General features: G+C 41.8%; 2 protein-coding genes and 1 long non-coding RNA gene across 5 annotated transcripts in view; 2 read left to right on the top strand and 1 right to left on the bottom strand.

The window, feature by feature from the left end:
- The window catches only part of LOC146493878 (protein NLRC3-like), a 47364-nt gene that overhangs the window by 2239 nt on the left and 19172 nt on the right, over window positions 1-25953 (top strand). The window contains exons 3-6 of one of the 3 annotated variants that reach the window (XM_085149694.1): window positions 1216-1292; window positions 1409-3215; window positions 4721-4897; window positions 8822-8995. In XM_085149694.1, the coding sequence (XP_085005820.1) occupies window positions 1216-1292; window positions 1409-3215; window positions 4721-4897; window positions 8822-8995 (2235 nt within the window). Of the gene's footprint in view, window positions 1-1215; window positions 1293-1408; window positions 3216-4720; window positions 4898-6634; window positions 8629-8821; window positions 8996-25953 lie in introns of those variants that run through there. The other 2 variants (XM_085149695.1, XM_085149693.1) reach the window with 2 other exon arrangements.
- Window positions 10211-15037, bottom strand: LOC146493879 (uncharacterized). Its single transcript, XR_014872127.1, has 2 exons — window positions 12417-15037; window positions 10211-12336 (listed from the first exon to the last, which is right to left on the bottom strand). It is a non-coding gene; the product is annotated as an uncharacterized LOC146493879 (long non-coding RNA).
- The window catches only part of LOC146493880 (neoverrucotoxin subunit alpha-like), a 90687-nt gene continuing 82221 nt past the window's right edge, over window positions 17488-25953 (top strand). Inside the window, exon 1 of the mRNA XM_085149724.1 lies at window positions 17488-17629. Coding sequence (XP_085005850.1) covers window positions 17598-17629 — 32 coding nt within the window. The 5' untranslated portion in view covers window positions 17488-17597. The remainder of the gene's footprint in view (window positions 17630-25953) is intronic.

The raw sequence follows: 25953 nt of genomic DNA on the forward strand, positions 1-25953 counted from the left end.
TCTAATCTTATCATCCATTGTTCTTCTAGGGCCTCTTCTTCTCGTGGCCTCAGCTAACTGCTAATATTTAAATGGCTAACATTAACATGTGTGCCAGCCAGGTTAACATTTATGATGAACTATGATTAATTAACTGATGTTGAAACTGGAGCTTTACTGACCTCTGAAATTCCTCCTAAAGTGTTGTTCAGTGTTGTGACAGTCAGCTGCTTCAGCTGCTGCTGGGATGGGCTGTGGCAAAGAGAACAGAGAAAATCTAAATCAGAGTTTTTCTCTGAATTAAAAGCAAGGAAACAACAATATATTCTACATGGTGAAACTGATGGTTTCTGGTGTTTGGGTCTGTTTTTCTGTATTTCTGCAGGTAAAGTGTAAACTCAGATGAATCATACCATCAAATGTTAAAGGAAAATATCAGGATGAGTGTCTGTGAGCTGAGAAGGACGTGAAGCGAGCAGTTTATCCCAGAGCTGAAGCTGCTCTGTGTGCAGAGATGAGCTCAGATTCCTGCTGTGATTGATCAACAGTCACAGAAATGTAGACTTGTAGTTATTACTGCAGTATGGTCACAGCAGATACTCATAAACATGTATTATGAGGATGGATGATCAAGTTTCTCACTCTCTCCTGTAAATCTCAGTTTTTTTCTTCTTCACAGTTTATCTGTTAATTTATTAATGAACAACACTGAAAGAGTTTCTGTTCTATTTCCCCTTGAACATCACCTTATTAGGGCGGCATTAGGAAATAGCCCCCCTCCAAAGAATGAATAAATGAATGATGATAATAATAAAAGGATTAAAAAGCAGAGCTCAGAGTGGTAGAATGGTCAAACATGGATCCACGGGTGCTTCAACTGCATTTGGTGACGTGACTAAAGCAAATCTTTCAAATAATCCCACCATCAACGGGATGTTGTCTCCTTTACTACGGTTACTTTACTTGGTCACCGTGTGAATTTCTTTGAAATGAACCAAATTCTTTTATTTGTTGGTTGTTGCATATTTAACCTCTACAGTCAGGAAAGGAGGAGATGAGGCCTCAACAATGTTGGGTTGTAGCTGTGCTTCAGGTTAGAGTGAGTGTCCATGGAATAAATGTAAGTCAGTGAACTGGAAACATGACTGTGTTCAAACTTTGTTTTCCTTTTTATAATGAGTCTAATCAAAGGTGGACAGAAGTATCTCCACTTTGACTTTTCTGTGTCACCATCAGAGCTTCTGCACAGTGTGGAGAAAGATCCAGAAGCACAGCTGGACTGCAGACAGCCAGTCAGAGCAGCTGTGTACAAAGTAAGACTGAACATCTGTCTGCTGATGGACTCATTTCTGAAAACTGGACTTCTTGTGTTGTTCAGACATTGAAGAGTTTTCTTTCTCTTTAGTCTCATTGTTTTTCTTTCTTTCAGCAGATGTTGGTCTGCAGGAGGTTTTAGATGAACATAAGATCAGTCTGAGGAGGAGATGTGAACGTTTGACTGAAGGAAGTGATGAAACAGGAAGTGATGAAACAGGAAGTAGAACCCTCCTCAACACCATCTACACTGAGCTCTACATCACAGAGGGACAGAGTGAAGAGGTTCATACCCAACATGAGGTGCGGCAGCTGGAGACAGCTTCCAAGATGGACGCCCTCCATGACGCTCCAATCAGGTGCCAGGACATCTTTAAAGCCTTACCTGACCAACAGAGACCCATCAGAGTGGTTCTGACCAACGGCGTGGCAGGTGTTGGAAAAACCTTCTCAGTGCAGAAGTTCACTCTGGACTGGGCAGAGGGCTTGGAGAACCAACATGTCAGTGTGGTGGTTCTGCTTTCATTCAGGGAGCTGAACCTGATCAGAGATGAGCAGTACAGTCTTCTGGAGCTGCTCCATGTTTTCCATCCAACATTACAGAAGGTCACAGCAGAGAAGCTGGCTGTCTCTCAGCTTTTGTTCATCTTTGACGGCCTGGATGAAAGCAGACTTTCATTGGATTTCACCAACAGGAAGCTGCTGTCTGATGTCACACAGAAGTCATCAGTCAGCCAGCTGCTGACAAACCTCATCCAGGGGAATCTGCTTCCCTCGGCTCTCGTCTGGATAACTTCCCGACCTGCAGCAGCCAATCAGATCCCTCCTACATGTGTTGACAGGCTAACAGAAGTACGAGGCTTCACTGACGCCCAGAAGGAGGAGTACTTCAGGAGGAGATTCAGTGATGAAGAGCTGTCCAGCAGAATCATCTTCCACATGAAGACATCCAGGAGCCTCCACATCATGTGTAGAATCCCAGTCTTCTGCTGGATCACTGCTACAGTTCTGGAGCACATGTTGACTACAGAGCAGAGAGGAGAGCTGCCCAAGACCCTGACTGACATGTACTCACACTTCCTGCTGGTTCAGACAAAGAGGAAGAAGAACAAGTACCACGAGGGGCATGAGACGAGTCCACAGGAGCTGACGGAGGCTGACAGGGAAGTTCTTCTGAAGCTGGGGAGGCTGGCGTTTGAACATCTGGAGAAAGGAAACATCATGTTCTACCAAGAAGACCTGGAGCAGTGTGGTCTGGATGTGACAGAGGCCTCGGTGTACTCAGGAGTTTGTACAGAGATCTTCAAAAGAGAGTGTGTGATCTTCCAGAAACCAGTCTACTGCTTTGTTCATCTGAGCATTCAGGAGTTTCTGGCTGCAGTCTACATGTTCCACTGTCACACCAACAGGAAGACAAAGGTGCTGAAGTACCTTTTGGGAAAAGAATACAACGAGTCCTCTCTGGATGATTTCCTTAAACGAGCCATGGAGAAATCCCTCCAGAGTAAAAATGGCCACCTGGACCTTTTTGTTCGCTTCCTTCATGGCCTCTGTCTGGAGTCCAACCAGAGACTCTTAGTAGGTCTGCTGGGTCAGACAGAGATCAGTCCAGAAACCATCCAGACAGTCATCAACAACCTGAAGCAGATGACCAGTAATGAAATCTCTCCTGACAGAAGCATCAACATCTTCCACTGTCTGATGGAGATGAACGACCTCTCAGTACATCAGGAGATCCAAGAGTTCCTGAAGTCAGAGAACAGATCAGAGAAGAAACTCTCTGAGATCCAGTGCTCAGCTCTGGCCTTCATGCTGCAGATGTCAGAGAAGGTTCTGGATGAGTTGGTCCTGCAGAAGTACAAAACATCAGTGCAGGGACGACTGAGACTGATTCCAGCTGTGAGGAACTACAGAAAGGCTCGGTGAGTCCAGATGTGATCATTAACATCATTGATCAGTGTAGGTTAGTAGTTTAATGTTGAAAATAAAATCAGATTGTAACCACAAAGTGTTTGTGTCCGTACGCTGCAACCTTCCACACCATCCTTTATCGTACAGACTCAGCAGCAGCTCCATGGATCCCAAATCCAAGAGTGGAGAACAGATTTGAAGTGTGTCACATCCATGCAGTCACAGCTGTTTCCACCATGTTTCCACTGATATTGATCCTGTTCAATGACACGTTTCATATCAGTGAATATGTTCTTCAGGACGTCCACTGACATGTTTAAGTGTCCTGCTGGAAATCACTCAAATCATCCATGAAATCCATGAAAAATCCTTTTAGTGTTTCTAACTTCCCCCTCTGTCCTCTCTCTCTCTCCATCCTCCTCACTGCTGCTTTCACTGATAATCACACAAACATCGTATTCAGCTACAAAATAACAATAATATCATCTGATGATCATTATTATAAGAGCAGGATCCATATTTGATATCAGAGTAACACACTGATGGTTATGTGCAGTCATCATCAGTGACTGTGGCTCAAACAGAAGCTCTCTGATTGGTTGCTGACCTTGGTCACCTGTCCACTCTCACCTGTGTGTGTTTGCTCTCTCTTTGCTGTCTCCATCCTCTCTCTCCTTTCTCTCCCTCTCTGTCTTTGTACCGTCACTCAGGTCCAATGGAAACAGTGACATTTACAAACCAATCAAAGACAAACTGATCCATGTCAGGTGATAACAATATTCAAAGTGAATACAGGCTGCTGCTGGACACAGACAGGTGACATCATTTTGACTTGCTGTCACCTGGATCTGGACTCATAAACACTGAAGCCCTGAACAGGAATACAAATCATTTTCTGCCAACTAGCGACACACAAGCAGATAATGGCTCAGAAAGCTAAAATGAGCCAATCATTTCTGTGTTTACTTCCTGAAATCAGATCTGATATCAGCAGCTCTGAGTTCATTCATCATTATTGTCCAGTGATGAGATTTCTGCTCCGTTTGGTAACAGTCAGCAGGTTTTTCCTGCGTGTGGACGTGAACAGTCGTACCTGACAGCAGGTAGCAAACAGAGATCATCTTTCCAGCTGGAACTCTTCACTGAGCTGAACTCATTCAAAATGTTCTGGAGTCAAAACAGGAAACAGTCCAAATGTGTGTCTTCACTCTGACTCTGGATCAGATCTCAGTGACAGACTGTGGACATTATGGAAGCCTAAATGTGACACCATCTTCCTCCTTCATCTGCAGATTAAAGCCAAACAAAGATTCTCATTAAAAGTCTGCAGGTCTGAGAGAGACTCAATCGTTGTGTCATGTCAAACACAGTAAGAGGAGCTGAAGCACAGATGTGAAGAGCAGATTCATCAGATTATGACCTCACTCTGTTTTGTCTTCATATACATTCAGTCTGTGTTTATAATGCAGATTTTCTGCTTTTATAATAACACATTTTATATTTTCTATCATCACAGACTGACTCAGTGTGGACTCTCAGAGTCTCACTGTGAAGTTGTGGCCTCAGCTCTGAAGTCCAACCCCTCCCATCTGACAGAGCTGGACATGAGTTTAAACCTCAACCTGCAGGATTCAGGTGTGAAGCTTCTGTGTGCTGGACTGGAGAGTCCAAACTGTCGACTGGAGACTCTGAGGTGAGTTCACTGACTGCGGCTGTTGTTGTTTTTCTATATTTCAGGTCTTTGATTGATGTTTGAAACTTTCTTTAGTTCCTAAATGTTCAGGATGTGTCTGAAGACAAATGTGAAGAAGTTTGAGTGCTTTCAGAAATGTTGTCTTTCCAAACGACTGAACAACAGTTTTTCCTTTTGGCTCCAAACAGAAGTGACAGACTTGAGCAGGGTTCATTTAAAGGCTGACAGAAGTGGAGTGGTGACGGGGAGATGTTTGACAGGACAGTGTTTCAGCCTCCACAGGTTCATGTTGTGCTCCATCAGTCAGTGAAGATGAAGTCAGTGCTGATGAGGCTGTAGAGTGTGTGAGGGATGTGAATGAGGATGATGAAGATCTGATGATAGCAGATAAAAACAGGCTGCAGAGACTTTGAGCCATACAGGGCACACAGTGTGTACAGAACAGCTGAAATCATTATGGAGGCCTCACTGGAATATGGAAGCATCACAGTACAGCTTCAGTGAAGCTTTAAAGTCTCTGATATGAGATGAGAAATGAAGCAGCCAGAGCTTTTTCATGAGTGGAAATCCACAGTGACTGTGAGCTGCTGCAACAGCCTCCAGATTAGCCAGCAGCTCATCCTGCTCAACATTTTCTCACCAACTTTAATGGAAGTGTGATGTTTTCAGCTGGAGTGATGGTCAGGGTGGCCTCCCTCTCCTCTTCTTCTCCTCTTCCTCTTTCATTTGTAAAGCCACTTCTGCTGCTTTCATTCATGTGGAAGTCCTGTAGCTGAGTTTGGGAGAGACTAACAGCCTCGGCAGCAGAGGGGAGAAAGGCTGTAACACCACCACTTTACTCTGTTCTACCTGTCACATCATTTTATCAGGAAACAAATATGCTCATGTTTTTACTGTGTTTGTCTTGAAGATGTAAGAAGATCACATGGTGCTTTTTCTTATTGTGTTGGTTTGTTTCCTGTCTCTTGGATGGAGCCCAGCTGTGCGTGGCCCCTGGGCCTGTGGTCAGAGTGTGTGCTGGATAATCCGCCCAGGATGAGGCCAAACTGACATGGGATGAAATGTCTGTCACATAATTGAGCTTAGTGTAGTTTCATTTCTGCACAATTTAAAAACAACCCAAACTTTGTTCTGTCTTTTCTATGTTATACTGTAGACTTTCTTTGATACTGTGTCCAAAAGGAGCAGCTTTTACTTTGAAGGGGAGCCGTCTCTGTTTCCTCTTCAGGTTGGATGATGGAAGCAAATGAGTGTGTGATGTTCTTTCAGTGTTGCACTTTGTAGACGCTCCCTGAGCACTGGTCTCACAGCCAGCTGCACATTGAGACCAGTGTTGTTAGTCCAGGTCAGAAGATGACTTGTTGGAATGAAAATGAGCTTGTAGTTTGTCTGCTTTAATAATGTGACTGGAAAAAGGTGTTGGACTTCAAATATGTCCATTTCTTTCCCACTTCACCTTTAAAAGTGAAGCCTTGTGGTTCCTGGAAGGAAAAACACGACTTTTTCAAGTCTTTTTCCTGTTTTTATGATAAATGTACGACTTTAATGTGAAACATTCAGAGTTTTTTCTCTTGTTGTGTTTGTTTGAAGCTGCTTCCTGTTGGCTTCAGCTGTTTGGAGTTTCCATTTTCTAAACTTCTACATTCTGAACCTTCTTCAGCTCTGAACAGATGATGAAACACTGAATGATTTCAAGCTCTTTGTCTAATAAACTTACATCTTTCATTCTTTATACAGATTGAAGAACTGTGGTTTGTCAGAGATCAGCTGTGATTATCTGGCAGCAGCACTGAAGTCCAACCCCTCCCATCTGAGACAGCTGGAGCTGAGCTACAACGACAACCTGCAGGATCCAGGAGTGAAGCATCTGTGTGGTTTCCTGGAGAGTCCAGGATGTGGACTTGAAACTCTGAGGTCAGTCAGCATGTTTTAGTTGTGCTGAGATGAATATGATGTGAAAGTTGTGCTGACACTAAACTGCAGACAACAGGCTGATATTATACTGATCCACACTGAGGATCTTCATGGTAAAGTCTGTTTTCTTCTTCTCTGGTTTAGTCCATTGACTGCAGCAGAACAATGTTCACATTTCAAACCTTCAAAGAAGAAGAAAAATCCTCCACTGGATAATTCACTGTGAAACTCTCAAACTCTTCATTCCACCTTAAAGTCTGTGTGACACTGAAATCCAAAGCAAAATGTGCGTTTGCTTTACAGACAGCAGTCCAACACAAACATACACACATCATCCAAAACACAGTCCAACATCCAAATCTCCTCCACTGCCAGCATGAATGATGGGAAAGAGAAGGAGGAACACTCTGACATTCAGGGTTAGAATGAGTTTCATGAAGCAGACTGTGAAGATCAAAGCTGCATTAGAAAGCTTACATGAATGAATGAGTGGACAGAAGTGGACAGAGATCATCTGAAGCACTTCAAAGGCTTTAAATCAGCACATTTCTCTTTATTCTTTATCAACTCTGTTAGTTTCTCTCAGTTTTCTGTGGAATGAAGCTAACAGCAGGCTAATAAGATGCTGACCAATAGGTTTCTATTAAAGGTTGTAATTTGTATATGAAAAAGTGCTTTGGCTCAGCAGGGATCAGCTTACAGGTAGAATACAGCTGCTGGATGGGATTAGCATGTCATAGCTATCTACCAAACTGCTAACTGGGGGATTTCAGGCCATCTATGGATCATTTTTGCTAACTGTTTATTCAGCTTAGGCTCACAGGGCTGCAGCCTGTGCCCTAGCTGTCATAGGGCAAGAGGCGTGGTCCACCTGCACAGGTGAGCAGTCCATCACAGGGCCAACAGAGAGAGACAGAGAAGCACTCTCTCACATCCACACCTACAGCCAATTTAGAAGCACCAATGAACCTAAGCAGCATTTCATTGGACTGTGGGAGAACATCCAACCTCCACAGAAAGGCCAACAAGCTTCAACCTACAACCTTCTTGCTTTAAGGCACTAGTGCGAACCACTTTTCCCCATTTCAGCCCAAATCCTGCATCTTCCTGTTTCTGACTCTGGGCCAGCTCCACTAACGCTTTCTCATCAGACACTGCCACCTAGTGGAGGAAGTCTTAGTTCCATTTGAAGCTTCAGATTCCAGTTAGTTCCTTTACAAAGAGGTGGAGGTGGTGGGGCCACAGCACCATCATCACTAAGTGCCATAGGACACTTAACCTTTGTTTCCATATGCTGGGAACTTCCTGTTGTTCCAAGGAGGACTGGAAAATGTGTGAAAATCTCCCAGTCAGTTCCTCACAGCACACTTCAATCATTTCCCTCCCACAGCATCAGGACCAGGGCTTTTTCTCTCTTTGGTCCCACTAAGAGATTTCCACACAAACACCTCATCAGTGGGACTCTCAGAGCTACCAGCCCTTTGCTACAATCACAAAGCTCTTCATTGAAATCAATGATATCAAAGCTGGAATCAAATGAGTCCAAGTCTTCTGCTGATCTGCTGATCAAAGCAGTCCCTCAGTCCCAGTATAGAGTCTTTGGTCCAGACTGGAACAACTGTGTGCCCAGTTTGAGCTCTCTTCAGTGCTGTGACCTGACAGACCCAGAGGGGCCATCACATCACATTTAGAAGCTCCCCTAATGGAGCCACAACACATGTCCAATACTTAGTCTGTCTTGTTGGACCAACTGGAAGAAATGATTCAAGGACTTAGTCACAGAACAGAGATTCAAATCTCCAAAATCCAACTGGCTGCATCAGGACATATAGTCTGAAACTCTGCACAGTTTCCTGTTTGAAGCTGCTTCCTGTTGGCTTCAGCTGTTTGGAGTTTCCATTTTCTAAACTTCTACATTCTGAACCTTCTTCTGCTCTGAACAGATGATGAAACACTGAATGATTTCAAGCACTTTGTCTAATAAACTTACATCTTTCATTCTTTATACAGATTGAGTTTCTGTGGTTTGTCAGAGATCAGCTGTGATTATCTGGCAGCAGCGCTGAAGTCCAACCCCTCCCATTTGAGAGAGCTGGTCCTGTATGGAAACAACCTGAAGGATCCAGATGTGAAGCAGCTGTCTGATCTTCAGCAGAGTCCATACTACAGACTGGAGACTCTGAGGTCAGTAGAGTGATGGAGTGAGTGGGTGGTGCTGTCAGCAGTATTGTACTAAACACAGTCAGTATGAAACAAAGATCCAGTGTTTCCTGTAAAGCTGCAGCTTCTCAGTGAAGCTGTGAGAGGAGAACGGTGACAGGCTTAAGGATTGGACACAAACACTTCCTGTTTCTGCCTTTTTGTCACCTTTATGGTCACCATAGTAACGGCTGACACGCTCTGATCAAACACTGTCAACAGCCAATCAGCTCTCTGAACAAAGCAGCACGCAGACCAATGACTGCATTCATTTCCAAGTTTAAAGCAGTGAAGAACACAGTCTGTAGGTGAGGAAGAATTTAGTGAGAGCAGATGTTTGGATGGAATTCCTCCAGTTAACAGCTGGAACGTCCATCTGGATTGTTGGGCTTGTTGTTGGGGTTCCTACAGAGCTCAGAGTGGACACACCAAGGTTCTTCTAATGAATGAAAGTCCAAACTCAAACTAGGAGGGAAAAACATTTCCATCAACTTCAATAAAAATCCAAAGATTAGAGAAAGTGAAGCAACAATGAGTCCTAGTCCAGTCCCAGCACTGAAGTCCCTGCTGCTCTTTATACTGGATGTGCTGCATCACTGACTGACAGCTGATGAAGAGTCTCTGGAAACACTCGTTTATCTCCTCTGCTCTTCCTCCTTCTCTCTGCAGGTGGTGGTGATGATGGTAAACAGGACGGTGTGTGTGCTGAGAGAGGAGCAGCTGTGTCCTGATGATCCAGAGAGGTTGAAGCAGCAGCAGCTTGTGTGTAGAGACGCTCTGACTGGGCCATGTTACTGGGAGGTGGAGAGGAGAGCTTCATCCAGCAGTGACTGACAGAGGAATGAAGTGCAGATGACTGTCAGTGCTGCAGAGTGAACTGCTCTGAGAACAGCTCCACTGTCAGACACAATGTAGAGTCCAGCATCACCCCTGTGTGTCCCTCTGGATCTGACAGAGGATCATCAGTGTATCTGGACTGCTCTGCTGCTGCTCTGTCCTTCTACAGTCTCTGCACAGTCTCTGTCTGACTCTGGCTTCAGACCCTCCTGGATCAAACTCACCTGGAAAGACTTTCAAACATCACTCAATAGATTTGAATACAGAATATATTTGATACATACTGTAGATGTACTGTAGAGTTGCAGTTTGTCACTTGTAAATACAGTCTGTGAGCAGCTATGAGCTGAAAGATCTTTCTAGAAACACGAAATGTTTTGTCTCTTCTGTTGCTTTTTCATATATTTCCACAACATTAATATTGATCCCACCTGTCTCACCTGTTTCATGCTTTTATACATAATAACAGGACACGTGTGATCTGAGCGCTGCTGTGGTTGCTGTGCTGCACGTCTTCATTTAGATAACAGAGACATCTAGTGGTTCAGAGGGAGAACTGCAGGAGGTGGAGCTGTGTTTCAGCATGGAAAACTTTTTTATTTTTATCTTTTAGGCGCAGATACAAATATGACAAGTATCAGTGTACGATACAAAAGGTCAAATCAGTTAGCAGAGGAAACAGTGATCACACAGCAATGTAAGAATAGAAACATAACAGTGAATCTGGACATGTATACAGATGGAAGCAAACAAACAGGATGTAACACTACATTAAAGCCACAAATGGAAAGAAAACAAACCCAAAGGAAAATATATTTGATCTCAGGAATCCAAATGAGATGCTTTAGAGCACGGGTCGGCAACCCTGGGCACGCGTGTTACAGCTGCCACGTGAAGGGTTAACTGATGGCACGCCCATAGCTGGACTGGCCATCGGGCATACCGATGGTGATTTTTCATTTTTATGAGCCGATGATGTTTTTTTATTTTTTTGTAACGGTATAAACAATGAAAGGTGGTGGATTGGCCGGATGCTGGTCGATGTGTAAAAATAAGTCAGTTGTTTGGTGGTGGCTATGGCGGAGCTTCCACAGAGGCAGCAGGTGGATGAGGGAAAGGGGAGGTAGGAGGAGCAGAGACCCGAGGCGGCTTCAGGTAAGAAGTTATGAGCTGCAGTCTATCTGGGTCAGATATAAACCAAGTTTAGGTGGAGTTTATTTTCCTTGTGCTGACTTTTTACAGTCAGTTACAATAACTCGTACTGCGTGCTAGCTAGCATGACGGAGTTTCTATACAGCTGGGTGGGTGCTATGATGCTACTGATAGTGAACTTTACAGTGGCCTGCAAAAGTATTCGGCCCCCTTGAACTTTCCCACATTTTGTCACATTACAGCCACAAACATGAATCAGTTTTATTGTAATTCCACGTGAAAGACCAACACAAAGTGGTGAACACGTGAGAAGTGGAACGAAAATCAAACATGATTCCAAACATTTTTTACAAATAAATAACTGCAAAGTGGGGTGTGCGTAATTATCGTGTCATGGAAAAACACACTGCCATCAACTTCTGTTTTGTTTTTGTCAAAATCACTGTAATATAATCACTGTACCTTTATATACATGCGACTTATATTTATGCTGCTGCCCTCTTGTGGCTAAAGTGTAATTATGTTATTGTTATTAGGGAAAACATTTGAGAGTAACATGCCAAATGAGTCAGCACTTTGGCTTTAGCTCAAGAAATCCTCATTTTTATGTAAATGTCATCAGTTATAGTTGCATGTATTCATTACCATAATTTAACCTTTAATAATGATGTCCTAAATTGATTTTATGTAAACTAGACAATAATTTTATGGTTGTATTAAATAAAGACATCACTAATGAATTAACTATTTCAGTAATTAATTAAAAAAAATGTACATAATTAATTAAAGAAATATATTAATAATGAATTATCCATTAATTTCATTTAAAATGTTTCATTATTTGTTTATATACAATTCAAATGAGTTAATTACATATTTAATCAATTATTGGTTTGTTTGCTATTTTAATTATTTTACTGACACATTTAATGAATTATTTAATGATGTATTTATTTAATTCACGTTGCTACTCCTGGCCCTGCATCGGTTTTCATAAATACATTTTATTTGTCAGCTTCACCCATCAAAGTCAGGGGGCGGGGTTAATGCTGATCAAGTCAAAACCATTGCTTTGGTCTGGTGGGCGTTCTTTTAGTGGGCTTTTCTGTCACGGCCTGCGTGGCAGACTATGATGAGGGGAAGGAGGACCCAAATGCTGGACTCTTTGATGAGGTCAGTGCATTTATTTACAGTGATGCAAAATATTCCAAACAACAATAAATCCCCAGTGCGTTCCCGACTCTGACATGTCCTCTTGCCAGTGTTAGTGTTCTTTGTCTCCGCTCCTCAGTGTCTGAGCACCCCGTGCTCGCTGCCCTCTCGTCTCCACACTCCTCCTGGGGAATAAAGAAGAGGCAGCCGTCAGCAACGCCACAATGCGGCAGACTAACCTTAACTAACTTGCCAAGAGACTAACGTGAAGTTACGCAATGATCCAGCATCGGAGAGAGCTCCACCACACTCCTAAGTAGCTCCTCTGACGAGGCTTGATCAGCTGCAGGTGTGAGTAATTCTCCTCCACAGGTGTGGCCAGGCTCCTTTGCTGACACACACACACACACACACCTAGATACACAAACATGGAAACAGGAGACAGCAGCACCAAAAACACACATGTCCATAACTTCTTACAGGCCCTGGGTCACCCAGACCCCGGTCCCATGACAATTTCTCAAAGCTAAGTAGGCCTACACACCAGGGTTTGGACATGTGTGGACCCAAACTATACTTAAACTTTACCCTTTCTTGTGTGTCACCAAATACACTTTAATATCTTCTAGACAAGAATGTAGTGGCATCATCTTTAACCTCCTAAGACCCGAACTCCTCCGTGGCATTCATTTTTAATTTCTCTTTGATATTTGGGCTGATTGGGACCTGATGAATGTAAAAACAAAGAATTACCAGATTTTTTTTTTTTTTACCAAATTTTTGTTTCTGAGAGAAATGAGAGCCACATATGAGGATATTTGTCAAAAATCTCGATAGCACAGTGGCAGTATAACATCCTCGTAAGTGGATATCAGGCCCTTGTAGAGCAAAATTGAGTATTTTGGTCTAAACAACCCAAAATGTGATGTCCACATATGTGGACGCCAGGTCCTAGGAGGTTAAATATCTGCTCACTTTGTCAAAATGAACCTAATCATCTCTGATGAATTCAGTGATGTCTGCCAGCTCACCTTGCAAGTGGTCGAGCTTATACCGCCGACAACGTGGCACACAACTTGTAAACCCCCTGCTGACGATCAGCTTTTGAGTTATTTATGTTAGTTTCAACTGTTCCTGCAAAAAGTAAGCACGTGTTACTGATAAAAAGTCCAATAGAAGCAAAGTCTAAACTTTGAAAACAAAAAACAAAAACCTGTCTGATTCAGATCTGATCTTTGGGGGGGGTTGGGTTCAATAAGCAGTGTGACCCGTGTATATGCATCAGGGGTGGGTTTTGATTATCGATTTATCGATTAAAATCGATTCTGGCTTGGATAACGTGATATCGATTCATTAAAATCCTGAATCGATTTTTTAATATAAATTTATTTTGGCCAAAACGCCAGAATCTCAGGTTAAACCTCCCAAAATTTCAACAACCACCAAACAGCTAAAACAGTAAATGAGAGCAGGAACACGGATTCTGCACAAAGACGTAAACACAAAGCGCGGAGCCGCCAACGCATCAGAATCAGTGAGCTGTGACTTTCTCACCTGACTGCACGGACACGAGCTGAAAGCCGACAGCTCGCTGACTCTGATGTTTCGGCGGGTCGGCGCTTTGTGTTTACGCCCTTTTTGCGCCGATTCTAAAGCGGTTAGTTTATCTCTCTCCAAACAATATTGACCGAACCAGCAGCAAAAGAAGATCCAAACTACGCTTCACATAAACATCGTCATGACTTCACTCTGATTGTTTTGCTGCCACCAGGATAAAATCACACTTCATGCACAGCTCTCTCTCTCTCTCTCTCTCTCTCTGTACTTCAAGAACAGTTTCCCGTCTAAAAATCTGTTTTCTGCATTATTCGCTTGCTTGTTATGCACAAGTCTACCGTTCTTACAGCCTGTCGGCCGCTGTTTTTTTTTCTTTTACTTACTTCTGAAAACAAAGCCTCATTTCTGCCGTTCAATACTGAACAAATTTAAACTTTTTAAAATGATGCAAAATTGCAAAATGTTCAGCTGTGTCTGTAATAAAACCTCTGTAACTTTGCTCTGCTTCATGTCAGCAGCATCAGGTCATGTTCATATGTTCATTAATGGTTTTCTTTCGTTTTTGATGTACTGCAGAATATTTGTATAAAATCCCAGGCCAGGAAAACCTTCATGTTTTTCTGTTTTATCTTCAGCTACTTTGACACAAAGGCTGTGATGCTCACACCTTTGATAAAGTCTCGCAAGTGTCAGATTTCTTTTTATAGATATAAAAATATAGAAATGTACTGATGCATGATCTGAATGATAATATTTCTGACTGTCTGAGGCAAAATTTCCCCGATTCAAATTGAATCAAATTGAATGGAATCGTGGATCGAATCGATTCTAGAAATGAGTGACGATACCCAGCCCTAATATGCATGTTTTAATAAAAGAGATAATGTTGGTGTTTCAGTCATGTAGTAACTGTTAGCTTTAACTGTACAAGGCTTGTTAGACATAATGAAACACATCGTGCAGATTTCTGGATGTTAGACTATAATTTTTGTTATGATTATTAATCTTGAGTCTAAAAAGTCAGTCAAGTATATCCAGGATATCTTTCTGTTAACTGGATTCACTGACCCTAACACTGGGACCAGGATAAGCGGTCGCATGAAGCTGGTTATCAGCTGACAATCTTATTATTTAATTCATTTAATGAAGTTATTTAATTTTTCTAATTTTTCCTCTACATTTCCCCTGAAATGAAGGGATTGTGTTAAACATGCTTTAGTTCCTCACATTTTTCTGCAGTTTCTTTGTTCAACCCCCTGAATTAAAGCTGAAAGTCTGCACTTCAAACACATCTGAGTTGTTTCATTTAAAATTGATTTTAGTGTATGTACAGAACCAGAATTAGAAATTAAGTTCTCTCTGTCCAGATATTTATGGACCTAACTGTATAATCTATACAGCACTTAAAAAATGCTATAAATAAAGAAGTCTGTGAAAATGTGGCGCTTCCAGGTCAATTTAAACTGAAGTGATATAATCTTCTCCCCACAGTTTGAGTTTGTATTGTCTCAGCTGCAGACAGACTATGATATAAATTTGGAGGTGCCAACCACTATTAATATTATTAGTTATAAAGGACACCTTCCTGCCTTTAGTCTTATTCATGATGATTATTAGTTGTCTTCTAATGTCCACAAGTCTGTATGATGTGTTTCATAGTTTCTAACAAGCCTTTTAAACTTAAGTTCCTGCATTGCTGAAACATCAACATCTGCTTATTGAACAAAAACAAAACAACCAAAAGACCACACATCTGATTTTATTTTTATTTTAATAGACTTCCAAAAATTCTACCAGATAACTGGCCTCAGAATATAATTGAATAAACATTTTTAAAAACGATGACCTAATCCTGTCTTGACAGGCTGAGCTCTTCAGTATCCACCAACAGCATCGTCATGCTGAGTCAGACGTTTCTGCTCCTGGTGGAAATACTCTTCCTCTTTCCACATTGTACCAAATGTTTTTAAATGTTAGTTTCAATTTAAAATGAAAGATTAAAAAAGTGTGACACATATAAACATCAGATAATTAAGACAAGCGAATGGTTCAGTTCCACATGTGCTCCGCTGACACATTAAACTTCAGTAAAATGATGCAGTTATGAAACAACTTTAATCTAAAACAAACTGATTTGCTCAGGAGCAAAAACAGTGAAGTAAGTGACTGTAAGTGAGTAAGCTGTGCTGGTGACTGGATATCAGATTTCCAGTCATTAGAGCAGATAAGTGGCAGAACTATATTACTGAGCTACACGTTTACTTATTTAATTGATGTCTGTCAATAAATCTATTTAATTTAAATGCAAATAGCCCAAATTCTTATTAAAGCATCAGGTTCACTTATAAAGTATTCTGTAGTTAACTTAGTGTCCATCGCCCTTCCCAACATGGGAATAAAGCAGCTGTGAGAGAATTAAACATTAATGAATCAATGGTACGGAAGTGGAGGAAGCAGGAAGAATGAGCTGAGTAAAGTTTGACTTATGCAACATTTTTGTTTCGCTTAATGCGCCTTATAATCCAGTGAGCCTTATGGTCTGTAAAATATGGTGCGTTTGCAATAACAATGTGCACAATATTGGAACTAAATTCTTTTATATTGACAAACAGCGGCCCACATTAAACTGTGACTGTCACCAGGTAATGTGGGCGTGTTTCCTGAATAAGCAGCAGGTGGTAAACAGCTGACAGGTGAACAGGATGCATGCAGGTAAACTCGAGGGCCCTTCGAGCTGATCGGTGGTGTCGTGAGGAGAATTTCAGCTCATTATTCATGTTACAGAAACACAGAGGTACGAGACCAGGCAGAAGACTTTCTGATTATTTGTTTTTAGTTCAAATAATTCCATTGTTGTCTAGTGATGGTGTGGTAAAGCTCTGTGAATGTGTCCAATTTTTCTGGCCAGTTGCTTCGCCCAAAGGCAGATCACACAAAGCCTCGTTTAACTGCTTATTATGAAGAACTGACATCTGCTGGTCATTTAATGTTCAGCAGCACTGCTGTGAGAATACCTGTAGGATACATACCAGTGGATATGTAAGCACATGCACAGCTGCAGGGCTAGAAGGGCCAAAATGAATTAAATAAATAGATTCTTAAATAATTAATTAAATGTGTCAATAATTGTTTAATTAAATATATTTAAAAATCAATCAATTTGAAATTCATTTATTGGAAATTACATGGCATTAAATCAATGATGTATATATTTAATTTATTAACTTAATTCATTAATGACATTTAATAAATGATTTAATGATGACTAATTGATTAATTATTGATGATTAATTAACCCTCCACATGATTTAACCTCTATAGAGATGATATTTTATCTAGATCGTGTTTTTTTCAAAGGTTCAGACCAGAAAGTTTAACATTATTATTTTTCTCATTATTGTCTCTTCAGATTGAGTGTCTGTAATCTCTCAGAGAGAAGCTGTGAAACTCTGTCTTCACTACTCAGCTCCCAGCCCTCTAGTTTGAGACAGCTTGACCTGAGTAACAATGACCTGAAGGACTCTGGAGTGAAAGTTTTGTCTTCTGGACTGAAAAGTCCATATTGTGAACTGGAAACACTCAGGTCAGCGTTCTTGAAATGTTCAGTAGATGAGGTTTAGAGGTTTACAATCTAAGGTTTAGATTGACTAATGGCTATTTTTAACTCCTGTTTTAGTCATGCCATTTCTTCATGATTTTTGGCTGCAATTTCCTGTTAGCATTTAGCTATTTTGCTATTCTCTAAGAGTATTTGTCATGTCTGCAGCCTGTCAGGCTGCCTGATCACAGAGGAAGGTTGCAAGTCTCTGGTCTCAGCTTTTAGCTCCAGTTCTTCCCATCTGAAAGAGCTGGACCGAGCTACAATAACCCAGGAGAGGCAGCAGTGAAGATGCTTGAGCAGCTAAGACTGGACACTCTGAGGTATGTAGATGGCTGTTACAGCCACAAACAGTGTCTGATAGATGAGGAAACTGGCTCTGTCTGATTACTTAATGCTGGAAACCAGTGTTATTTGAACAATCACACATATAGGAACATTTTTCCCATTTCTGGTCTAACTTAAACAGTAGATGTCTGTATGGGGTCTCAAAGGACAAAATCTCTGTCAGCAACAACGGTGCAGCCTGTTTAAACTGATCTCTGGAAAGGAACTGACATTTTCACTCTCTTTATTTATTTTAAGTTTTATCTGTGTGCAGAGACCATGTCCAGGACGTGTTTAGCCTGGCCCAGCATGAACTAGAATTAGGGGGAAGTTGTTTCCCCAGCTTAGAAAAACATATTATTAAAAGTAAATGGATTACTAGGTCACCCAACTTAACTGGCCACCTACTAAAATGGGCTATTTTGCACTGCTAGCTTGCTGCTTCTTAGCGTTTACTACTGAAACTTGTTTGTGCTAAAATATCAAATTGATCTTCTGGACTTTGTGATAATAGTTAGTGGAAAACAACAGAAAAATAGAATGCAGTCAAAGTGAACTTTGGTCGATCAACCTTAAAATTATAATTATAATAAGAAATAATCATTCCAACAGAAAGAAGAGGTTAAGAAACAAAGGGATGGAGCTGGTGGAGGAAACCGGGTCACCGGTTGGGTGTTAGGCCCAGACTAGTGGGTGTTTTTGACTGTAAAGTGGATGTAGCACTAACAACCACTGGTCCTGTTACCCTGCAGCCTGCACTGCAGGATATGTGTTGCAGCACTGAGAGCTCCAGAAAGAGCCTTCATGGTGACCCTGCAGCCAACCAGCACTTCAGTCAAATGCTGTCAAAAGTGGTCCCAGAGACACTGTTAGCTGTAACCATCAATGACCAAGAATTGTGTCATTTAATTCAGGGTTTCCCTGTATTATTGTTTGATATCATTTCTGAATAAATAAATCAAGATGACGAGCCTTTACATGCACTTATGTTAGTATAAATATACAAAAATAAAAGATAATTTTCCTGTTAGGAGAATAAGAAATAAATATATTCATCACATGCATCAAATCACAACCTCCTCCTGCAAGAGTGCAGCATTGTGATTGGTTGATGCTGTTTCCATCATTTATGTTTGTTTACCTTCAACAAATTTGCTCTACAGAGCATTTATTAATTAGAAGGATTATTAATTGTTGGGAGAAAAACCTCTGGAAGCAAAGAATCACAGACTCAGAATTAATACATGTACATGGGCGAATGCTTGACTAGTCCTGTCAATTACAAGGACGAGCAGGCAAAGCGCACCAGGCATTCGCTCAGAGTTTATTATATACTGCCCTCTCACGTAACACTCATGGGTGGAGTACAAGTTGGGAAAAAACAACTTCTTATCTGCTGCTTGCATACGAGGCTGCACAGGATGCAAGCTTGCAAGACGAAGAGGAACAAGTTGATTAACGATCTTGTAGTGGGTTAAAACAATACATGTGGGTGTTTGTCTAAACTTGAGGAGACACTTTGTTTTTGCTGACACGCTATATACAGGCGTCACTACACAATTCAAATAAGGCTTAAACATAAACAATTATCACAGTTGAATAAAGATAATAAAGTAATATAATTCAAAATCTTTCAACATTCCCTTCTGTTTTTAGCAAATTTGAATTGTGCAACAAAATACATATCATTTATCAGAACATAACTTCTTACAACATGTATTTTCAGTTAGTTCGTCATAAAATGCATTTGCTGATTTTATAGGTAACTTAAACACTTGTATCAGAGTCTACATCATAGTCATCACTATCATCATTGTCATAGTTAACGTCGTCTTCTGGCACTGCGACATAGACTGCAAGTGATGTACTTATCATTTTGGAAAGCATCGAGCGGATACATGGGATTATGCATAAAACAAATACACAAAATAGTAAAAGAAAAGTGCCAACAACTATCAGCATAGCAATAATTTTCTGTCGCCACTCACCAGACAATGTGAACTCTGTTTTCAGAGTTCACATTGTCTGGTATATAGGTACAGCAAGTGTTATTGAAAAGGACACACAAACCACCTCTTTCTGCGATTTTACAAGCTGTGGGTGTTGTTAATAACACCTGGTAGGGGCCTTCCCAACGGGGAGAGCTCCAGTTCTTCCTTTGCAGCACCCTTATCAGGATCCAATCGCCTGGCTTCAACCTGCAAGAGACTGGAGAGGATTCATACGGCAGCTTATTGTTCAGAACAATGTCTTTATTTTCTAACAGTTTTGTCATCCACTCTGCCAGCGTGGTTTCTCTTACAGATTTAGCGATAGGTTCACACTTTATGGACAGTGGAAATGGCCTGCCATGAATCATTTCAAATGGTGTGAGTTTCTTAGATCCTTGTGTTAGTCTCATCCACATTTTCACTAGGCCAATACATTCAGGCCAGGGTCTTCCTGTTTCCTCCATACATTTCCTGAGTCTCTGTTTTATGGTGCCGTTAGTTCTTTCTACTAAGCCAGCACTCTGTGGATGATAAACACAGTGATTCTTTATGCTGAATCCTAATGCTTCAGAGACTTTGCTGATTACATCATTTACAAAATGTGTTCCATTGTCCGATCTTATCAGAGTTGGAATGCCATATGTTGGGATGAAATGGTTACATAGGCATTTTGCTACTGAGATTGCATCTGCTTTCTTTACTGGATAGATTTCTGGCCAGTTTGAAAATACATCAATTATCACTAAGGCATATTTTGATCCATGGCTTTCACTTAGTTCAATAAAATCCATGTGGATTGTGTGAAATGGATGTGGAGGCTCTGGAAAATGTCCTCTTTTTGGCCTCAAATTGCCTTGTGAATTGTGTTTTTGGCAGATCATGCATTGGCTTACAAAAAGTTTTGCTGAAGTTTCAAAATTTAGAGTAAAGAAGTGTGTGTTAATTATCTGTATCATCCCTCCTGTTGACACATGGGTAACCCCATGACACATGGGTAACCCCATGTGTCACCAGTGCCACTGTTTTGTGTAGGGATTTAGGTAGGATAGGTTTCCCGTTGCAGTACATCAGGCCATCTTTTAATTGTGCACCATATTTTAGCCATTTCTTTTGTTCAGCGAGTGGTGCCTGTTTTTGTTCATCTTTTAAAACGTCCAACGGTATTTCTGGACCTTGTGTAGTCAACATGACGTCAGTAGATGTCTGTGCAGCTGCTTTTGCTGCTGCATCTGCAAAAGTATTGCCTTTTGTAATTGCTGAATTGTCCTTTTGATGGGCAGCACACTTACACAATGCTAATTGTTTTGGCAGTGTTATTACTTCCAGTAATTTTTTCAAAAGGCTGCCATGTTGTACAGGTTGGCCAGTGCTTGTGACCATTCCTCTGTTTTGCCAGATTTTAGCAAAATGATGTACTGCAGAGAAAACATACTGGCTGTCAGTGTGTATATTTACACTCTGTTTTGTATGAAGCTCGCACGCGCGAATCACAGCTGTGAGCTCTGCAGACTGTGCAGAGTAAGAGGAAGCGAGCGGTTTCGCTTCTATTATTTTGTCCACTGAAGTGACAATATAGCCTACGCAGTTTTGACCTAAGCTATTTTTGGATGCTGAGCCATCTACAAAAATGTCAGTAAAACCAGGCTGTGGCGTGCTGTGAATGTCAGCGCGTGGTTTGGTGTCTTCATCTAAAGTTTTAAGACAGCAGTGTGGATTGCCATCTTCTGGTGTGGGTAGCAGCATACTAGGATTCAATAATCCGCATTTTTCAATTTTTATATGTGATTGTGACAATAGAATTCCAACGTAGGATAATTGTCTAGCATGGGTCAGGAATGATAGATTGCCTTGCAACAGAATGGAAGTTACCGCGTGTGGGACTTTAATAATTAGTTGGTGACCTAACACAATGTCAGCGCACTTTTTTACTGCCTCAGCAGCTGCTGCACAGGCCTGAACACATGTGGGCAGGCCTGATGCGACAGAGTCTAGCTTGCAGGAGTAAAAAGCAAGTGGTCGCTGCTTGTCACCGAATGGTTGTGTTAGTACTGCCTTCATATAACCCTGTCCTCCATCCACATGCAGGTGGAAAGGTTTCTCATAATCAGGCAGTGCTAAAACAGTGTTAGTTTGAAGTGCAAGTTTTAAATCTTCAAAGGCTTTTTCTGCTTTTTCAGTCCATGTGATCTTAGCTCTTAAAGCTAAATTCTTTCCATAGATCATGTCTTGTAATGGTTGCACTGACTGAGCATAGTCAGGAATCCAGGTTCTGCAAAAGTTGCAGAGACCCAGAAAACTCATCATTTGTTGTTTAGTGATGGGTTTTGGTGCATTCTGGACTGTCAATTTTCTGCTGTCTAGCAGTTTCTTTCCTTGCCCCGTGAGTGTGTGTCCTAAGTACACGACACTGGGACTCCACAGTTGGAGTTTGTTCTGTGATACTTTGTGTCCTTGTCTAGCTAAATGACGCAGTACTTTCAATGTGTTCTTTTTACAACCTTCTTTAGTGTGACCTGTTACTAAGATGTCATCCACATATAATAAGTACTGTCCATCTTCTGGTAGGTCACAAGAGGACATTGACAATGCAAGTGCTTCAGCGTACAGGGTTGGGCTATTCTGAAAACCCTGGGGCAGGCGAGTATAAGTGTATTTACTACCATTAAAGGCAAAACCAAATAAGTGTTGCGAGTCAGAATGTAGAGGCACAGAGAAAAATGCGTTTGACAGATCTATCACTGAAAACCATTGTTCTTTAGGTGTAACTTGGTTCCGGATAGTGTGGATTAGCCACAACCGGTGGTACTGTCTCTGTGATGTCATTTATTGCTCTGAGATCATGTACAAGACGGTATCTTCCCGTGCTGGCCTTTTTTACCGGGAAGATAGGTGTAGTACATGACACTTCGTTAGTTTTTATGAGAATGCCTGCTTTTACCATATCTTCAATTACCGGGCGTATCCCTTCTACTGCTTCAGCCGATAAGGGATATTGGGATCTACTAGGTCGGTGTTTAGTAGTTGTTTTCACTATAACAGGGTCAGCAGTTTTTATTAGGCCAACATCTGTTGGACCAGACGACCACAATGTTTCAGGCAGTGTACCTAGTTCTGGGAAATCTTCTAAAGCTAAAGTCAGTCATTCTGTTGAGTCATCTGTGCTGTCAGACATGTGTGTGACAGGTTGCGCTGTACACACCCAGCCTAGAGCTTTTCTCATGCATCCTGTTCTATGACCCTGAAACCACCCTTCCTCAGTTTGCTCAATCTTTTCATATCTGTCCTTTTCAACTTGGGACAAAACGTTTCCCAAATCTCTCCAGCGCGTGGCTGGACTGCGTGCTACAGAGACATGTGGGTTTGGCATCCTGTTCACCTCTAACACTGCTTTGGGTTGTATCACAGAGCACATAGCGTTGCCAGATTGAGTGACATAGAGATGTTGTAGTATTACCTTCTGTGGACCTAGCCTGTGAACTTGTGCGTCATAAAGTGGATCTGGGCCTGGACTTTGTTTAAACCATAAGGTGTTATGGTACTGATTGTGTGGCATTGTGATTGAAGTTGCAGGCAAGTATTTCAAAGCTAGTTCTTTCAAGGGTTCTAATGGATCCAAATCTAGTGTCCAATAATAATGTGGCACGCCCAGTCCCCTGCATACATAAGGTAGTTGTTCTACACCTTCTTCAGGTGACATAATGTCAGTGGAAAGCATAAGTTCGGCCTGCATGCCATTTTCAGTCGGGACTACGCCTACTTTGAGTTTAGTAAGTGCATCTCTTCCTAGAAGAGTGACTGGACACGAGTCATCATATGTGCACTGAACTTTGCACTGTCTGCTGCTTTCCCTATGTACTATTAATAGTGGTTGGGTCAGATGCTGTACCATGGTATGTCCAGATGCTGTTTTTACTATCATGGTTTGATCTGAGAATTTAAGGTGTGGAGGTTTCACATTGAATACTGTTTTACACGCCCCCGTATCACAGAGTGCGATCAATAACATACCATTAACGTGTACTGTGATCTCAGGTTTGTCTACAGCTTGTGAAACTAATTGGTGAACATTAAACACCTCTGTGTCTTCCTCACTTTCCTCAGCTTGTTCTCTATCCTCTAGTCATTCATTCTCATACTGACGCCTTCCTGTCCATGACCTGCAATTCCTTGAGAAATGACCTTCCTCTCCACATGTCCAGCATTTGTTATCTTTCTCCTCACCATCTCGTTCTGAACGTCTGTAGCCTCTCCCTCTGTAACTTCCTCTGCCTCTTCCTCTATTTCCTCTTCTCTGTCCCTGCCTTTGTCCTCTGAATCCTCCTGAAAATGCAACAAATCCTGTGGCTGGATCTACTGTGAAAGTACCTGCATCTTTCTCTTTTTTTTGTAACTACTCGGAAAGCGTGTTCTGCATACTGCAAAGCCTCAGGTAGAGGCCCTGTGTTCCTGGTCACCCAGTGTTTCTCTACGTGTTTTTTTATGGCAGGCAAGAGGCCATTTAAGAATGCATTCTTAAGTTGCTGCTGGAATGCAGTATCAGGGCCTTCTTCATAATTTAGTCCTGAATGTTGCCTAAAAACTGGGCGCAGACAGTCAAGGAAGTCAGAGGCCGTTTCTGCTTCCTTTTGCTTTACTTCTCCTATTTTTCCATAATCAGCCCTTGGGGCCAGGCGTACTCTAACCCTGTCGTAGAAATGTGTCAATGCGTTAATTAGGTCAGGGCTTCCTGAAGGGAGCGCGTGTCCGTCTGCACCTGTGCCTGTATAATCTCCGCGAACTGTCCCTATTTTTAAACCTAATAAATCTTGAAATACTTGTAACATCTCGTGACCATTTAAATACCACTGTATTCTAATCAGTTCTACAGCAGCTCTCCAGGGCTCAAAACCTTCATTCAGTGGGGGAACATCTTTTAAAACATTCTGTCTGTCTTCCCTTGACCATGGGCGGTAAACCATTAAATGTTGGTGTTCATCTATTACGGGATTATCATCAGTTCCTCCTGTTCTTTGACCATATCTCGGATTGGGTACTGCCATCATAGGAAAGACACCGCTGGGGCCTGGGGGGTCTACTTCGTCCCCAAAAATGTCTCTCCCTGAGGGGTCCCCACTTATCTTTTCTTGGGGGTTTTCCCTTAAGGTCATCTTTTTAAGCATACTTTGTACAGTGGCATATGGGTTAGGGTCTTGTGTACAGAAAGGGTTTGTGTGTTTTATGGGAGGCGTTACTGCCGTTGGTGCAGGAAGTGATGCTGGTGCATAGGGTGGAGGGTGACTGCACACAGCTTGAGTTCCACCCATAAGGGGATCTTGCTTTTTTGATTGCTCATCTTTCTGTTGCTGTTTTTTATTTTTATTTTCTTGACGTCTATTTACTTCCTCCTCCCAGGCTGCATGAAGCTGCAATTCCTGTGCACGTCTACCTTTCTTTTTTAAGTTCTTTGTGTCATTTAGTTCCTCTACTAAAGCTTCTTTTAGCTGAGTTACAGCTGAGGGGTTGCATTTTCCCTTCCAGCTGGGACATTTTGTTTTCTTAGAATTTCTCCATCTACAAACACAGTAAATAAAAAGACAGTAACAAAGGAAGTAGTTCAGCAACTTAATGTGCTGTCAAAAAAATTAACTTACTTCCGACACACAGAAAACAGACATTTATACACAGTCGCGCAGATCCTTACGGCGGATCACTCCTAAACATTTACGGCGGGTGAGACCTTTAACGTGTTTTACTTTACAATCCTTTCGGCGGATTAGTCCTATGAACCCTTACAGTGGGTTAACCTTATTACACGTATTTTTAGAAATCCGTACAGTGGATTAGACTGTCAAACCCTTCCGGCGGGTGAAACCTATTTTCGTTTTACGCGAGTGTGATTGAGTGGATTCTTTTACCTTTCCAAGATCTCTCCGTCTATGTTTGAGGTCTTTCACTGGATCCCAGTGCCGTGGACCGCTTAATAAGAACACCGGCCTGAATCCGAATTTATGCCTCAGAACTTTTACCCCTTCCTAGAGGAGGCTGTCTTCGGTGCGGGCCCCCACGGCGAAAGGATACAGGTAGATCTCTGGTTTGGAGTCACAACAATGAAGTTTCTTTTTCCAACTCCGACTCGGAGGACCAAGAAATGTTGGGAGAAAAACCTCTGGAAGCAAAGAATCACAGACTCAGAATTAATACATGTACATGGGCGAATGCTTGACTAGTCCTGTCAATTACAAGGACGAGCAGGCAAAGTGCACCAGGCATTCACTCAGAGTTTATTATATACTGCCCTCTCACGTAACACTCATGGGTGGAGTACAAGTTAGGAAAAAACAACTTCTTAT

Source organism: Neolamprologus multifasciatus, chromosome 22 (assembly GCF_963576455.1).
Source record: "Neolamprologus multifasciatus chromosome 22, fNeoMul1.2, whole genome shotgun sequence".
Taxonomy (NCBI): domain Eukaryota; kingdom Metazoa; phylum Chordata; class Actinopteri; order Cichliformes; family Cichlidae; genus Neolamprologus; species Neolamprologus multifasciatus.